Below are 16,758 nucleotides of genomic sequence, written 5' to 3' on the forward strand. Positions count from 1 at the left end.
CAAATGCCGAGATAACCTGGATTAGGTCCCCCCCCTTTTTTTTTTTCTATCTTCCTCCTAGAAATACATGAATAAATATGTATAAATTAAGGCTTCTGGTCTTATTATACTGTGATTGGCCCCTCTCCCTTCACCCCTTTCTTAGGGAAAAGGTTTTGTGATAATTTAGATCTGCATTAGAGCTGAGCAAGGAGACATGCCACATGTGGCTCTTATGCACCTTTGTGGTCCTTCTCCACAGGCTATTCCCTTGCATCTCAGCTAAGAAATCAGTGTGTTCAACTGAGAAGCTGGGATCTCCCCTGCAGTCCTGTCTGTTGATACAGGCCTGTCCTTGTTCTGCATGCGTGGGCTGCTCAGTACTAACTCTATGCCTAGAACTCTGTTTTCTTATTCAAGGGCTTGTGTCACTACACACTTGGTCCTTTGCTCTGTTCTGTCTGCAAGATGTGTATGCCTTGCTTATGGTGCTGATTATGGAGTATATAGTGCAGGACCCATCCTGTGAACCTGGGATATCATTTTGCTTCCTGGGTTTTGGGGCTATTTTTGTTGCTTCTTTCCCCCTGCTTCCCAAGCTGTAACTTCACTGACCCAGATGTCCTTCCCACCCCCTCCCCCCCCCCCCCCCCCCCGAAGAAAGATAGTAGAAATTTATCTGCCTCTCTGTCATGTACTTTCAGTGATACCTTCATTTTACCTTCCACTGGCTTTGGTGCATCCTGCCTTCCTCCATTCCTGTGGTTTTCCTTCTCCATCGTTGTGGCTTTGCCCTTGAGGTTTAAGCTGTGTCTGCTTATCTTGGCCACTTGTACGCATGCCTGAGCGTGTGACCTGCTCAGCTGCCTCAGGGAGTTGCATATTCCCCAGAAATATTTGGATTTCGTTTCCTGAGCTGGAGTGGAGAGTGGCCCCTCTCTCCAAAATTGTCTCCCAGGAACGCTGGTGAGCTCTTCACATCACAGTCGTGAAGAGCCATGTCTAGACTTTACTAAAATGTCCTAATATTTCTGTACCATGAAGATGATGAGTTTAATGCACACTAGCAGTAATGCTAGAGCAAGACTCTCACTCCAGGCTAAAACAGGAGCTTATCAGAAAAGATTTGACAGCCACCGTCACCCTCCTCAGCATTTCTGGAGATCTAAACATAGCAACATGCCAGGTATCGTTCAGACTTTATATGTGGAAACACCTGGATGCTGCAGCTTTGTGCTCCATCTGTCTGCATTTGGACAGTGCGTTCTGAGAGAGCACATGCAGGACAGACTTCCGGCCCTCTATTTTGTATGTATTAATAATAGGGGCTTCAGCCTCACTTTTTTTCCTCCCGTTCTGTCACAGTGAGCTACATTAATGATGTTAGTTTGCTTTTTTTTTTTTGCCCCCACCCCCCCTTTTTTTTTTTTAAAGTAACTTTTGCTGGAATTTAAATGTAGTCCTCCTTTGATACAGCAGTTGTTATTTGTTCACTTTCTATGTTAATGAAAATGGCCTTCTTTATATAACTGGCCTGTAACTGGCCAGGAAAGAGAGAGAACATCAAATACAGCTTCTGCTTGAGACTATCTCAAACATGCAAAAATGAGCAGCCAGGGTTTTTTATTATTTGGTTGAAATAAGGCCCTTCAAGAGGAGTTCCCACCTTACTGAGTGCATTTTTTCATCATAGCCAGCAATAACTTCTGACACTTTTTAAACAAGTGACTGTGTTCTTTGACAGTGAAGCCTTCATGTTTTTCTGACAGACACTAAGTCAGTGTCTTTGGAATACAGCCGTGGCTGCGTATGATACGGCATGGCACTCCGTAACTGATCTATAACAGAACAACTTGAATCTCGCGTCCTGCAGGGCAGAAGCACCTGCAGGAAATGCTTTATCTTCATGTGCTGTAGTTCTAGGTAGGATGTACTCATCCTTGCACCCCCCTTTTAACAAGAGCTAATGGCAATCTTTGTCTTTCCCAGAACTGAGCGTCAATATCGGGATCTGTCCCACTGCCTTACTCTGCTTCCCCTCTCAGAACGGGGCCTTCACAAGCTGCAGGACAACTTTGACTGCTTTGCAGACAAGCTCCAAGACCCAGCTGTCTACAGTTGTTTCCAAACTGTGCTGGTTCGATTCCGCAGAGCAGGTGGCAAACCTGAAAATAAAGTAAGGATGGGGAGCAAGTGTCCAGGCCAGGAAAACAATTGCTTTTTACACACAATGATTGGAAAGCCCTGCAGTTCTCCGTTTTAAGCAGGCTACTCCTCACCCTTACCAATTTACAATTTATCAGAGAACTTGATGGCAATTCTGCTATGGATGTAATACTTCTTTCCCCCCTGCCTTCTCTCTCTCTCTCTCTTTTTTTTTTTTTCTTTTTCTCCTTCTTTCCCCACTGTGTTACATCTCCATCAGACTCTGGCTGAAGAGCTGGAGCAGAAGCTGTCTGCCTCCCATAACCGAGGGCTGGATTCAGCAGAGACATGCCAGGAAGGTAGTAGAACTCCAATGCCGGAGCCAGCCAAGCAGAAACCAACAGGAGGTATGTTCGTTTTGTGAGACTGCGAGACCGCAGCCTTCCCCTGATCTTGCAGTCCAGCAGAGACACCTAGGGACTTCTCCTCACCCTTACAGACAGAATGGCTGCTACCTTTCTCTTTTTTTTGTTGTTGTTTTTTTTTCTTGGCAGGTTCACGCCGCCAGCCCCTGAGCACAGCCAACAGGGATGATGATTTTGTCACACCCCAGCCTCGCACCTTCCGAAATCAAAAGCATGCCCGAAAGCGCCCTCCACCCAAAAAAGCTGTTATCACCTTCTCCAGTGATGAGGAGAACAGCTCTGAGGATGGTAAGGCATTGTACATGTGTGCTCAAAAGGTGAAAGTGGAGAAAGACTGTAGATTTGGTCCAACAGGGATGTTCTTTTGGTAATGGGCAGAAGGTGTGTGGGGCTTCAGAGCACTGCCTAGGTAGTCTGTAGCTTTCCCTGTTCAAGGCAGTGGAGTTATTGACACATTTTACTCTCTTTAGAGCTATCGGCAGAATTAACAGAGGAAGAAACCCCCACCAAAACAACTCCCATCACCAGATCTTCAGCCCGCCGGCTGCGCTGAGGGAACCATCTGCCACTGTCTTTAAAAATAAAACTTCTTTTTTTGCAGCAGTCGTCTTCTGTTGTCTGAACTACCCCATAATATGACAGTGCTTTAAATTAGGACAAAATGGAAGTTACGCAGCAGGCTAAAGCAATTCCAATCCTGTCTTTGTGGAGATTATCAAAAGAAAGGCAGTGATGAACATAGCTGCAGCTTTGAGTTGTTTTGCCCTGGCTTTGCAGGTGAAAGTAAGTTGCTCTGATTGAAAAAAAAGAAAAATCTTTGGAAGAAAGTCTTTCTAAGAAGAGTCCAACTAACCACCGAGTACAAAATGCTTATTCCCTTCCCATTTTGTACATGGTTATAAGTATACCATCCAGCTTCTCTTAACACAGGACCAATATAATTTTGCTGAGTTTAGGCCCTTTTACATCTGATCCTTTTTGAAGCTCTTGCCCTGCACAGCCCAGCAGGGCTTTGAGGGGAAGTCACCGGCATCTTTTTCTTGTACAGATCTCCTCAAAGAAGAGTTGAGCGACTGGGGGGTGAGGAGAGAGGGAGAGAGAGAAAGGCTGACTTAGACTGTAGCTAGGGTGCTTCAACAGATAATGTGCAAAGTGAGTAGGAAAAAAATACAACATTTTAAAGTTTTTAAAAGAAAAAACAAACAAACACTTTAGAATTATCTTTGTTCAAGTTACCAAGTATACTGATAACATTGGTTGTCTCACTGCACTTTTTGGAATGTATTTGCTGTGAATCCAGTTACGTTTCAAGTAAGACTGGTACTTAAGCTCTTTCCTTCCAGGAATGCCACACTGGTGTTCAAGTCAGTCCTGACATTTCTTGGACTGCCATGTGAACATTAAGTGCCCTAAACTTGAATTTGTGTTAATCACATAAACAACCTTTAACCCGCCTCTCTCACAGGCAAACTGGCATTTGTCCCAGAGCTACTAGTACAGAATTATTTCCTCTTACCTGCCAGTTGCCTAGAAAGCAGACTAGGCGCTAGCTGGACAGGTTCCTGCAGATCTTCCGCATTCTCTGTCTCTGAGGATCTACCAAGTTCCTGCAGTTGTCATGGTTGCCCTTGGTTCGCCAGCAAGTAGAGCCTGCTGCTCAGTTCTCCTCTGGCCTGGCTGCATAAGTAGTGATAAAAAACTGCTGTAGCTTATTTTGATCCCTATATTTAAAAAAAAAAAAAAAAAAAAAGTATTAGAAATTGCATAGCTTTGCATTGACCTGGGAATATGGGGGTTTTGTGCTAATACCTGAATGGACATAAATACGTCTACTTGTTTCTACAAGCTTTTAACAAGGGAATGATTCTGTGACAGGTGTATTTACTGGGCTGGGACGTGTGGACCAAACACCACACTTGAGTCCCAGAACTGGGTAGAAAGATCTGCCCCCTTGCCGCCACTAGTGTAATAGCCAGATACCAATATACACCCCCCCCAACTCCAGAGCACCCCAGTAAGAACCGGACAATCGTGAAATACAAAGATCAGAAAGCTACAGCAATGTCCCTCTCTCCCATCCTCCCTGATAAAATATTCAGTGAAAGCTACAGGAGACAGAGGCAGCAGCTACAGCATTAATGGTAAATACAACACGGAGTCATACATGCTGTATGTGATTCCACCACCACCACCACCCACAGGGTATGTCACTCACAAATGGGAATGAAAGAAAAAGGATGGCATATATGGATTTCTACCCAGGCTCAAGGCTTGACAAGTCTGCAATAAATCTTGCATATATATGAGATAATACATTGACAACACTGCAGTGAGGGAGATGGGAATGGGTGGCTGGAGGGAGCGAGGTGGCCATAAAAGTGTCTAAGCATTGGCTTACCTTCAGGCCATGCTTTTCCACTACAAGTGGCTAAACCTTTTCCTTCAGGAGAGCTGCGCAGCCACCTTTCTGAGGTGGAAGGAGGGTTTGGCAGTCAACGACTGGACTGACACAGCGGCTCCTTCACTGCTTTGCAGTCCGTCTTTTGGTCTTTCCTGGGCACAGCACTGCTTGGTCAAGCAAGAGCAGAAGGTCAGTGAGTGGGAGCTGCTGCTGGTCCCTTTCTGCAGGCTGTTTAGGTGGAGCATCCCCCTCTCCTCACTGGCCTCTCCTGGCATCGGAGGAATTAGCGATCCTGTGTCATGGAGAAAGAAAGTCCTGCTTCATCCAAAGATGAAGCAAAAAAACCAAGAGGGGTTTGAACAGCTACGCAGCAGCTGCTGCCTTAAGCAGCTGGTTGCTGCCCTTCTGTTCCTCGCAAGCGGCTGTTTCAGTGGCTGCCGCGATGACCAGGAATTGCTACTGAAGGAGTAATCCCATTCCCTCGCTTCTGAGGCAGTGGGATTACTCTGCCAAGATCAGTGGCGTTTCCAGTCTCCGAGGAACTCCTGACCACGGTGGGCTCCAAACTCCTACATGTGGTACCAGCGGAATGATGTGAATATCATCCTTGCTTCTAGAGCCTGCATAACCATCAGCCCTTTCCCTCACTGTGGGCCAAGGGTTGTTCCCCCAGGGTACTGCACCCAGTTCCTAGTCCTCCCACTCTCCAGTTGCCCTGCTCCTTTCCTTTATAAGCAACTGTTTGTAAAAGACTGATTGTGATTCAGCAGGAGACCACTTTTCCAGTGGTCTTGCAAGCTCTAGAATCGGTGCCCCAGCATCAGAGGGGGAAGGGTTTTTACAGAGGAAACTTGTTAGCACTAGAGAGGAAAGGACAATAACCTATTTGAGTCAGAAAACTGGGGCAATCGGGGACTCGTCTGCCAAAGCCTTTTCACTTCACAGTCATTGCCAGGACATGTCAGAGCAACTATTCAGTTCTACTGCAGTCCCAGCAAGGATCTGGGACACGGAGCAGCTGCAACTTCACGGCACCTGAGTCATTGAGCACCTGCAATTTATCCAAGCTTTGCTGGATTTGCAAATTTGCAAGAGAATTTGCAAACTTTGTCTCCAGTATCTAAAGTTTCTTGCTTGGCATGGGACAACGATCACTCCTTCCCTCTTGCTAGCCTCAGCTTTTGGTGGACCCAAGGAGGAGACCGGTCACTTGAGAGCTCGGAGCCTGTCCATCCCTGCAGGGCTCAGTCTGCGTGCAAGTGGGCTGGAATTTGGAGCAGTTGCAAACACATTTCTGGCATTCTTCTTGCAGTATGGGGGCTACCACGTTCAAGGGCTGCCAGATCAAACCACCACTACATTTCCTGTCAAAACCAAAGCATTGTTGCTTTTATACTTACCTTTCGCTCAGGAAAGAGCTGACTCCTGGAAGCGGTACGTTCAACCTGAGATGCATCTGCCTGCAGCTGTCTTGGCAGGAGCATGAATACTCTAGTGGACTGACTCAGCTGCTTCTGGATGGTTGGATGTGACTGGGAAGTACAGAACAACATCCTCTGAGACATCTTGCATGTGGGATGAACACGTGCTCGCTTCCCATCCTCCTTCCTCTCTCTCCCACCCCTCCAAAACTTTCACACCGCAAAGCACCGTACCCTACCGCATCCAGCACACGGAGGGGCTGGCTGTGCACACGCATCCCACGCTCCGTTTGTGCACGAGCACCCCGTCCGAATGCCCACGTGAACAGCACATCCCGTGACTCTCCAGCAGTCACCTGTGCTTTGTAGTTTAAAAAGCTGGTATGAAAGTAATCCTGTTCCCCATTAAATGTCTTGCTGGGGGCTGTTAACCGGGGCCTAGGGAGCCCCTCCATTTGCCGGCGTGCCCTCGAGAGCTGTCCCAGGCGAGGTGGTGACAGGGGACTGCCAGACAGGATCAGCAGAGCATTGCTCTGGAACCAACCAGCACCACCCACGGGTCGCAGGTATTGGGTAGAGCTAACATACTTGGATGCCCCCACCTGTGCAGTCTCTTCTGCTTCCAGTGTCAATGCTCCGGACTGAAGCCTGAAGACTGAAGTTTCACTTTTCACGGACTGGATGCAAAACGGTTCGTAAAACTTTCTGGCTCCTTGGGCAGGGAAGAAAGGGACCCACAAATCTGCATCTTTGAGTGCAAAATGCTAGGAAGGAAGGGAGGGAAGGAGAGGAAGAAAGACAGGGCAAATATCTGAACTGTGACTTTTGTTATCTCTGCAAAAGACTTCTTTTTTCTAATTTTCTTCTTTCCTTAAAAAAGAAATAAACAAAAGCAGGCAGCAGAACACTGCCTGTCGAGTTTTGACCCAACGGCTCTGTGCAACAGTACTGAAGAAAGGGAAGTTGACAGTGTTATTAAACTCACCCCAGCACACCCACTACTCATCCTGCACTGGGGTACAGTCCCCCCATTCCTCTCCCCTAACAAACTTTCCTGATTAGTTTCTGTCTTCACACCCAGGCTGACTTCTGCACCCTGATCTCCAAACAGTGACCTCATTGCCTTGTTCAACTGGTGAGAAACTACAGTAAAATGGGAGAGGTAAACAAAGGGGGGGGGAACTAATGGCCAGAAGATTTAGGAGGTAGGAATCTGCTCCTTGCCATCCCGCTTCCATTGTGCGCCTGAGCTTGAGAAAATGCAAGCTGAACCTCAACAAGCTCTTTTCTGTGCCGGTTCCTCTGGAAACTCAGCCCGGCCCTCCAGATGGTGACTCAGGACAACCAGCCTGCAAGTTATATGCCCGCTAGTACTAGACCCACACACCCGTCACCGCTACAAATCCCGTAGAGTTAGCGCTGGAATTCACACACCTTCTGCAGCAAGAGCTCTTCATTCCCAGGCCAACCGGCTCACCAAGAAATAAATCTTAAAAACGAAAGCCTGTATTGTCACGGAGCTGAATTTGTGTCAGCTCTGTGCAGCCAGCAGTGTGCCTACCACTAGCTGAGCTGTAGTTCATGCTCACGCTGATTAGAGAAATAGCATTAACAGCACTCTGTCTACAGGAGTATGTTCAATATCACTATACAATCCAGCCTTCAATATCCTCCTTTGGGACATGTTTCAAAGTGTCACCCCATTCCTGACCCTGACAGATACCTCCAGGTCCTGGCCAGCAGCAGCTCAACTCACATCTATCTTCCCAGACACTCAGTAAACACCTTTGTGTCCTTTTTCTTTAGAGGAAGGGGTCTTGCTGAGCTCACCCTGAAATATATCACCCTGGACAAAAGGGCTGAAAGGTTAAGGAGCTCCAGGGGGTAGTTCAGCAGAGAGCTGGGGGCCAGGCGCCTGCCAGAACCAAAGCTATAAAGGCGAAGAGGGGCTAGGGACCGCATCCGACACGGATGCTGCAGGTCCTGCCTCACCTCCCGCAAGCCCTGGGATAAGAAGAAGATGCTGGGGCTCCAGTCATGGCCTTGCTCGCTTTTCCTCCTCTTAGTTCTGCTCTCTGCCAGCGTTCAGACCGTGTCCTTACCAGGACAGAGGCTACAGGTAGGACGGACTGGGAGAGAGCTGAGGGAGGTTTCAGGAGTGGAGGGGCAATTTGGGGAGGTCGTGTTTGAACCTGGAATGAGCAGTGGTCCCAAATTCCAGCTACCGGGGGCTGCTGTCTATTCCTACCGCTCCCTCCCTCCCCTTCAGTCCAACAGCCTCAGCTCCAGGGTGACTGCATCTTCATAACCCAGCTCTTAGGGAGCAGCAGCATTACAAGACAGCGGGCAGACAAAAGCTTTTTAGTGCTCTCTGGTCTGGGGCAGGCTGCCCGTGGGACTCCTCACATTGCCTGCAGAGGCTTTTAATGGTGAAGAGACTGGTCCTGTCTAACTCCGCCCTGTGTCAGCAGCCACCAGAAATTACAGTCGTGTCCCTCATCATGTTCAGTGCCTGGTTCTGACGTCCCGGATGGAAGGTGCATCCTGCTAGGCTGGGATTTTCACTCCTAAGCTCGTTATTACCCCCCAGTAGCCCCCCTTTAAGGCCAAGAGCGCCGGTCAGGATGCCAGCTAAGGGCTTCTTCACTTGGGTAGTAAATCTTTTATCCTCAGCAATTACAGCAATACTTCTGGCTTTTAAATCTACCCAGCTCCCTCTTACTCAAACCATAACCTGCGCCCCAACACCTTGCCTTCACGTCACCCTGGGAAAGCTACAGGGAAGTAGTTAGGACGTGAACTAAAATCACAAGACTGATCCTGCTATGACTCACCGCTTTCACTCCTCGCTGAAGATGCCCGTGTCCGCTTCAATTAACTCGCTACTGAAAAGAGCTGCACAAAGGCATCTTCAGCCTTAGCTCAGCACCCACGTGAGGGACAGATGTGGAACGGCTACCGCAGGCTGCTTCCCTGGGCAGCCATGCCATGCCTCCGCTGCGCCCGATGTACTTCCCAACCCTCATCTCCCTACAGCCGGAGGCTGTCGGCAGTGCCGGGGGTGTACGATCAGCACGTACGTGCCTGCACAGATAACCTAGAGGATTCCCAGCAGATGGGGAGTCCCCCTTCCTCACCCCTGCTCTGCTCCTGCCTCCCCCTCATCTTTAGCAGCAGGTATTTGAGGCTGGTCCGTCCTCCCCACCAGCCCTCTGGAAAAAAAAAAAAAAAGAGATGCCACACAGCAGCCTGAGCACGTGGAGGTGCTCAGCATCAGCAAAAAGAGCAAGGACTGAAGCCTGTTACCTTCCAAGTGTGGGGCGCAGAGGGGGTGCTTTGACAAGAGCAGGGCAACCTGCAGGCAGGCAGAGGCTCACAGCAGCTGCCTGCCTGCTCTTTTGGACAGCAAAATCACTTCAGGCTGCAGGAGGGGCCGGTCTAGCCCTTCCCTGTGTCTGGATGCAAGGTCACAGGCACAGCGCCTGTGCGCTGGCACCATTTTATGTCCCTCCCGAGCCCTAAGGAAGGTGTGAGCAGTGGGGTGCGAGGGGGTACAAGGCTTATCACCGGGAGCACAGGAGACCCTGCTCTCATCCCCTTCTCCTCTGTTTATCCCAGATGCTCCTTTCCCAGTTGCTGCCCCTGGAGCCCGAGTCCACGCTGGCCGAAGAGGACGCGAAGGAGGGGTCCAGCTTCGGCCCTCCGTCGCTCTCCTCCACCCTCCCCTTCCTCCCCTCTGGGGCTAGAGCTGCCCGTCCCTCTCTCTGGCGCAAGACCCTCGCCGGTCGCAAATGGGCACTGCCTGGAGATTGGGCCTGGAAGGCCGTGCCCAGGGGCTGCTTTGGGCTGAAACTGGACCGGATCGGGACCTTCAGCGGTTTGGGGTGTTAGTCTCGGAAGGGGGGCCGAGGTGAGAGGGCCAGCAGCGAGGGCTCAAACAAGCGGGCAGGGAAGAAGTAAGGGGAGACCTGAGAGCACGGATAGCGGGGAGGACCGGGAGCGAGGGGATGGGGCCAGCGGGGCAGGCTGCGGGACCACCACCTGCCTGCAGCCGGGGCAAAGGCTGGGACGTGGGACCACCCGCGCTTACTGGGGTTGTGCTGGGGCCCCAACCCTGGGTGTGAGAGCAGGCAGGCTGCGCGCCGCTGGGCGGCTCACCAGCTCCGCTTCTCCGGAGAAAGCCGGAGAAGGAGACCCAGGCGCCCGCAGCACCGGCTTGGGAACCAGCGCGGCGAGCCGGCAGCCGAAAACCCCGGAGCTCCTGCCCCAAAGGAGAGTGGCCGGTGGTGGTGGCGGGGGAAGCGGCACCGGTGGTACGAGGAGGAGCTGCCCGGCTCCACGGCTGCCCCTCGACCGCAGGACCCCCTGCTCCGCCGGCAGCCCCCCTCCCTCCTCTCCGTGCTTGAGGACTTGCTTGCTAATTAAACAGAGCTGTATTAATTTCCGCGTCCCAGCTCAGCGGCAGCGCCTCCGCAAGAGGCCCGGGGGGGGGGGGGGGGCGTGCGGAGGCGAGGGGCTGGCAGCGGGGGGGGGCAGGCCAGGAGATGTCAGCAGAACCTGCCTCCCCCGGCCCCCACGCGCGGGGCCATGTTGGGTGCACGCCGCCATTCCGAGTGGGCCAGGCGGCACGCGCGGTTGCAGCACGGTGCCGCCGGGACTGCGGCGGCGGCGGGGGGGGGGGTGGACAGCAGGCGAGATATCGGCAGCAGGCGAGATATCGACCGCAAGCCAGGCACGGGGGCAGAAAGGCCACGTTGGCTCATCCCAGCCGCACTGTGCCCCCCCAGCACAGGGCGGCCGGTGCTGGGGTGTTTGCCGAGCAAACACAGGGGCCTCCTGTTTGTGCAGAAGCTGTCCCTGAACGCCCCCCCCAGCCCCTCGGCGGGCTTCAGCTGGGGCAGCACGAACCCCGGCACGGGCTTGCACACCTCCAGCCCCACCGCAGTACCATGCGAGCCATCATCTCCTGGCCTTTAAGAAAAAGGTCGTAACCTCGGCCGGGTCTAAACTTAGCCGCCGGCTCCTCGGCGGCACCGGGAATAGCAGCGGTATAAGGAGAGTTGGGTTACGTTCGAGCTGCGTGACCCCTCTCTGCCCCCCACCCCCGTACCTGCACGGCTCCCCCAGCCTGCTCCTCCCTCCTCATCCTCACATCCCCGCTCAGCCGAGCAAGCCGGAGAGACAGGCCTGCTCCCACCACCCCGGATCTGCATCCCCGCCGCTCCCACACCTTCCTCCGGGACCCCCTCCCCAAGGGATGGAGGTTTTCGGGCACGCTCTGGGCCTCGTGCCTATAAACGCGGGTTCGTCCCGCTGCACCCGGGCTGCACGAGCCCTGCACCGAGCCGGGGGGGTGGAAGGCGAGCTGTGCAGCGGCGACGGCCGCCATGCAAGGAGCGCTGCCTTCTCGCAGGCAGCGGGCGAAGGCGGGCCGAGGCGGTGGACGCGGGCCGGCAGACGGGCAGGATTTCCGCCGTCACGTCCCCGCGGGTAGCGGCGGTGCCGCAGTGCCTCATTAAGATGGTGCTCACGCTGCGGCGCGTGGCCTGCGCCGGGCCAGTGGTCCCATCCAGAGGATGCCTGGCTAAACCCACCCAGGGGAGCCAGAGACAGGCAGCTGGGGGGGGGGGGGTCCCCAGCCTGGGAGGGGGGGGTAAGCGAGCTCCCAGCCAGCACCCGCTGCCTGCCAGCGCTGGGAGAAATGGGAGATGCTGGTGGACCCTGCTGCTCCCTGGAGGTGTCCCCAGCATCTCTGCGGCCCCCTTTGCCCTCGCCGCCGTGGCTGGGGGAGCAGGAGGGTTGGGAGAGGGGAGCAGGCTGCAGCCGGGGGGGGCTGTGTGTGTGTGTCCCCTTTGTTAGCAGGTAAAAGCAACCCACGCCGTTCCCCCGGGGTGGGCGAGCCCCTCACCGGCCATCACCGCCGGGGGGTGTGTGTGTGGGGAGGGGGGTGTGTGTGTGTGTCCTTCCCGCCCCCCCAGGCAAGGTCCCAGCTGCCCTTCCCCACCCTGCGGACACCTCCCGTTTATCCTCCGGGACCGCGGCATCCCTCCCCACCACCCCCCCCGGGGGCTGGCTCGGAGGGAAGGTACACCCCGCACCCCCAAAACCGGGACCTTTGCAGCCCCCTCCCCTTCCCTAAACCGGCTCGGGGCCTTTGTTACACGTGGGGGGGGGGGGTTACCGGGGCGGGGGGGGGGAGAAGCAACCGCACCCGCAGCTCGGGCGCACGTAGCCCGGCCCGGCCCCCGCGTTCCCATTCGGTGCCGGCCGGCCGGGGCGGTCTCCAGCCCTTCCCCTCCGCGGCTATAAAGGGCGGCGGAGCGGGGCTGCGCCACCTTCTCACTGCGCGCCGGGGCGGCACAGAGGCAGCAGGTAACGGGCGTGGGGCGGGAGGAGGAGGAGGAGGAAGGCGGGGGGGGGGGACGGGACACGGGCGACCACCATCACCCCCCCCGGGGGGAGGGCCGGGCTGAGGGGAGGAGGAGGAGGAAGGAGCGGGGCCGGACCGCGTGGCGGCGGGCACAAAGGCGGCGCGGAGCGGTTCGCCTCAAGATGGAGGCGGCGGGGGTGGAGTGTGCGTGACCCCCCTCCCCCCCTTCCCTTCCCGCCCCCCGGCGGGGGGTGAGACGTTAACGGTTGGGGGGGGGGGGTGTGAGGGGGGGTGGCCGTTTCCCCCGCGCTCACCGGCGGTTTTTTTCCCCCCTCAGGAACATCCCGAAGAGGCGAAGATGGTGAAAGTCGGAGTCAACGGGTGAGTGGCCGGGAGGGGGGGCGGCTACAACACGGGGGAGCGCCCGGCGGGGTTGTGGGGGGGGGTTGTGTGAGGGCCAAGGTCGCCTCAAGGGCGCGGGGGGGGCTGTGGGGCCCTCTGGGCCCGCTTTACCGTCGCCCCCCCCCCCCCGGTGCCGGGCTGAGGGACCGGTCGCGCTGCTGAGTCACTTCCCCGTGTAGATTCGGGGTGAGTCACCTCGGAAGAGCCGCCGTTCCCCGCCTGCCCCGGGGGTGTCCCGGCTGTGGGTGTCCCCCCCACCCCACCCCGGGGGTCCCCACACCCCCCCCCATCACCGAAAGGTCGCCCGGTGGATCGTGTGTCGTCGTCGGTGACCTTCTCCCACCGGGCTGAGGAGTAACCGGATCCCCGGGGCCATCAGTAAATTTAGCGCTTGACCTTTCCCGGTGCGGGGGTCGGTCTTAATCTTTAACCGAAGTACCTCGGCCTTTGGACGGGGCCTGACGGGTTCCCTCCCGCCCCGCCGGGCAGGGAGAGGCGGATGATCCCGAGGGAAGGCAGCGGGCCGTGCCCAGCCCGCCACGTTCCCTGTTGCTCGTCCTCACCCGCCTCTGTCTCTCCCCAGATTTGGCCGCATCGGCCGCCTGGTCACCCGGGCTGCCGTCCTCTCTGGCAAAGTCCAAGTGGTGGCCATCAACGATCCCTTCATTGATCTGAACTACATGGTGAGTTGTCTTGCAGTGCCCCCTCTGGGCTTCTCCGAGTAGAGCTCCCTCTCCTCTGTTCTAGTAGCTTCCCAGGAAAACCGGGTGTGGGCTAGAGGCGCAGGGCTGGGAGGTTCGGCAGAGCCGAGTAGAGCTCGCCGAGGAAGTGGGGAGCTGAGACTGCGGCGTAGGCAGGGCGAGGGCTGGGGAGATGGCAGCCAGGGTGCCTGACCTTCCACCCCCCCCACCTCTCTTTGCTAGGTTTACATGTTCAAATATGACTCGACTCATGGTCACTTCCGGGGCACTGTCAAGGCTGAGAATGGGAAACTTGTGATTAACGGGAACGCTATCACCATCTTCCAGGAGTAAGTATCTCTCTCCCTCTCGCCCCTCTGGAGGATGAAAGCGGGTGTCTCGTGGAGAAGCTCTTACAGTTTTGTCCCTTCTCAGGCGTGACCCCAGCAACATCAAGTGGGCAGATGCTGGTGCTGAATATGTTGTGGAGTCTACTGGCGTCTTCACCACCATGGAGAAGGCCGGGGTGAGTATGCTGCAGTGGCACACGGGAGAAGGGACTGCCGCTCCTGCCTGCGGGGCACATCACCGTGTACAGAGTTGCTCAAGATGAGGAGGAGATGGGGCTGGGAGGGAGAAGAGGTGGTCTGAAGAAGTGAGCTGTTGGAGGATTCTGGGTTATCTAATCTATCTAATCTCCTCTTTTTCCAGGCTCACCTGAAGGGTGGTGCTAAGCGTGTTATCATCTCTGCCCCCTCAGCTGATGCTCCCATGTTTGTGATGGGTGTCAACCATGACAAGTATGACAAGTCTCTGAAAATTGTCAGGTAAGGAGAGAGGAAGATGCTATCTGGCCTGGAGCTCTCACCAGCTGCGTGGGGTCTCATCTCACCTTTGTTAGATGTGCTGCCTCTGGCTGATGAGCCTTCCTCTCTCTTCCCCAGCAATGCCTCTTGCACTACTAACTGCCTGGCGCCCTTGGCCAAGGTCATCCATGACAACTTTGGCATCGTGGAGGGTCTTATGGTAGGTCTGGAGCTTGCTGCTCAGAAGGGTGCCCAATCCCCAGGTCCCCTCGTGCGAGAGGAAAAGCATCTGTACTCCCTTTGTCCCCTGGGGTGGGGAAGAGGTGCCTGGGATGCTTTTTCTGGAGAGTATCGGCTGTATTCTGAACTCCTGTGCTCTCTTTTCCCAGACCACTGTCCATGCCATCACAGCCACACAGAAGACAGTGGATGGGCCCTCTGGGAAGCTGTGGAGGGATGGCAGAGGTGCTGCCCAGAACATTATCCCAGCATCTACTGGGGCTGCTAAGGCTGTGGGAAAAGTCATCCCTGAGCTCAATGGGTGAGCGTTGTCCCTTCTTGGGTGTCAGGAGGAGGCAGTCACTCCCTGGCCAGCTCTGACCCATTCCTAGTAGAATGGAGGGCTGGCAAAGGGGTGTTGGGTCCTGTTCCCTGCTGACCTATGTCTCTCGCAGGAAACTTACTGGAATGGCTTTCCGTGTGCCAACCCCCAATGTCTCCGTTGTGGACCTGACCTGCCGTCTGGAAAAACCAGTAAGTGTTGTGGACAGGGCCCTACCAACCTCCAAACCTGCCCCCGCTTCCTCTTAACTCCCATCTTTACCTGGATTTGCCCTCTCTGCATCGCTCTGTTCCCTAAGACTTGATCTTTGTGAAAATAGCACCTGCCGTGGTGCTCCCATGTCTCTCCTCCCTCCCCTGCACCCGGCGGACATTTTGTGTGAGTTGGGATCTGACCATCTTAAATGTATCTCTTCTCAGGCCAAGTATGATGACATCAAGAGGGTAGTGAAGGCTGCTGCTGATGGGCCCCTGAAGGGCATCCTGGCATACACAGAGGACCAGGTAAGTAACTCCTAGTCTCTTGGCCTGTGGTTATTGGCGCTTGCCTCATTTTTCTGATGGTAGCAGCCTTGCTGGGATCCCGGTTTGGGCACTTCTGGTTCAGGCTGCGGGTGATGGCGTGTGCTACAATTTCCTCTCTGTTCCAGGTTGTCTCCTGTGACTTCAATGGTGACAGCCATTCCTCCACCTTTGATGCGGGTGCTGGCATTGCACTGAACGACCATTTCGTCAAGCTGGTTTCCTGGTAGGCAGAGCCTGAGGGGTGGTGGTGGGGGGACTGTGGGGTCGGGGCCGGCACAGACAAGAGACAGACTTCTGTCCTGTTCATCACTGCCGGCTGGCAATGCAGGGTGATACGCAGACCCCTGCTGAGTAGGGTGGCTCTAACATGTGATGATCTCTGTGGAGTGAGATTGCTTCTTGCCTGAAGGGGCTATAGCCGCCTTCCCTTACTGGAAGGATGGGTGGAATGCTTCCTGCTTTCTTTACTGGAAGTGGGTGGGAAGCCACCTGGTTCAGCTGTGTGGGTAGAGGAGCAGAAACCATGGAGGAAGGGGTGCAAGAAATGGGTTGGTCCTGACTGTTTCTGTTTCTCCCCCCAGGTATGATAACGAGTACGGATACAGCAACCGTGTTGTGGACTTGATGGTCCACATGGCATCCAAGGAGTGAGCCGAGCACACAGCCAGCCCCCCTGCTGCCTAGGGAAGCAGGACTCTCCTTCGTTGGAGCCCCTGCCCTTCTTCACCACCGCTTAGCTCTGCATCCTGCAGTGAGAGGCCAGTTCTGTTCCCTTGTCTCCCCCACTCCTCCAACTTCTCCCCGAGCCTGGGGGAGGTGGAGAGGCTGATAGAAACTGATCTGTTTGTGTACCACCTTACATCAATAAAAGTGATCACCATCTGAAATGCCTTGTCTGTCTGTCAGTGGGAAATGGGAGCAAGTAGTAGGGGGGTGTAAGGAGCAAATGGATGTGCCTGCTTCAAGATGGGCCCTGGCTGCAACTGCTGGGCCAGCTCTTCGAAGCAGTGCTATGTGGACACCGGGTTGAGGCTGTGAACCCA

The 16,758-nt window shown here is 54.9% G+C and overlaps 3 protein-coding genes and 1 long non-coding RNA gene across 7 annotated transcripts in view; 3 read left to right on the plus strand and 1 right to left on the minus strand.

The window, feature by feature from the left end:
• The window catches only part of NCAPD2 (non-SMC condensin I complex subunit D2), a 26,796-nt gene extending 23,647 nt beyond the window's left edge, over positions 1–3,149 (plus strand). For 2 of the 3 annotated variants that reach the window (XM_069785948.1, XM_069785947.1), the window contains exons 28-31: positions 1,969–2,155; positions 2,405–2,531; positions 2,679–2,837; positions 3,020–3,149. In XM_069785948.1, the coding sequence (XP_069642049.1) occupies positions 1,969–2,155; positions 2,405–2,531; positions 2,679–2,837; positions 3,020–3,102 (556 nt within the window). In that variant the 3' untranslated portion in view covers positions 3,103–3,149. Of the gene's footprint in view, positions 1–241; positions 313–1,968; positions 2,156–2,404; positions 2,532–2,678; positions 2,838–3,019 lie in introns of those variants that run through there. The other variant, XM_069785949.1, reaches the window with a different exon arrangement.
• LOC138685742 (uncharacterized) overlaps positions 1–6,582 on the minus strand; it is a 9,799-nt gene extending 3,217 nt beyond the window's left edge. Inside the window, exons 1-4 of one of the 2 annotated variants that reach the window (XR_011325166.1) lie at positions 6,351–6,574; positions 4,948–5,242; positions 4,066–4,270; positions 1,574–2,144 (exon numbers count right to left, since the gene is read on the minus strand). This is a non-coding gene — a long non-coding RNA (uncharacterized lncRNA). Of the gene's footprint in view, positions 1–1,573; positions 2,145–4,065; positions 4,271–4,947; positions 5,243–6,350 lie in introns of those variants that run through there. The other variant, XR_011325167.1, reaches the window with a different exon arrangement.
• Positions 6,583–7,512: 930 nt separating this feature from the next.
• LOC138685741 (C-type natriuretic peptide 2-like) lies at positions 7,513–10,811 on the plus strand. Its single transcript, XM_069785950.1, has 2 exons — positions 7,513–8,490; positions 9,990–10,811. The coding sequence occupies exons 1-2, from the start codon at positions 8,392–8,394 to the stop codon at positions 10,260–10,262; spliced, it is 372 nt and encodes a 123-aa protein (XP_069642051.1). The 5' UTR covers positions 7,513–8,391; the 3' UTR covers positions 10,263–10,811.
• Positions 10,812–12,064: 1,253 nt separating this feature from the next.
• On the plus strand, positions 12,065–16,602 carry GAPDH (glyceraldehyde-3-phosphate dehydrogenase). Its single transcript, XM_069785951.1, is given in 13 exon segments — positions 12,065–12,724; positions 12,726–12,743; positions 13,079–13,122; positions 13,727–13,826; positions 14,067–14,173; positions 14,259–14,349; positions 14,535–14,650; positions 14,768–14,849; positions 15,019–15,170; positions 15,304–15,382; positions 15,611–15,694; positions 15,841–15,938; positions 16,297–16,602. Coding segments are annotated over 13 exon segments (1,686 nt in total). The 5' UTR covers positions 12,065–12,079; the 3' UTR covers positions 16,367–16,602.
• The last annotated feature ends 156 nt before the right edge of the window (positions 16,603–16,758 follow it).

This window comes from Haliaeetus albicilla, chromosome 6, assembly GCF_947461875.1.
Source record: "Haliaeetus albicilla chromosome 6, bHalAlb1.1, whole genome shotgun sequence".
Classification (NCBI taxonomy): Eukaryota; Metazoa; Chordata; class Aves; order Accipitriformes; family Accipitridae; genus Haliaeetus; species Haliaeetus albicilla.

Bases quoted from the DNA above. Each gene is read 5' to 3' on its own strand.
- LOC138685741 (XM_069785950.1), top strand. From the start codon at position 8,392: ATGCTGGGGCTCCAGTCATGGCCTTGCTCGCTTTTCCTCCTCTTAGTT. The intron at 8,491-9,989 runs GTAGGACGGACT...TGTTTATCCCAG, and splicing joins TACCAGGACAGAGGCTACAG to ATGCTCCTTTCCCAGTTGCT.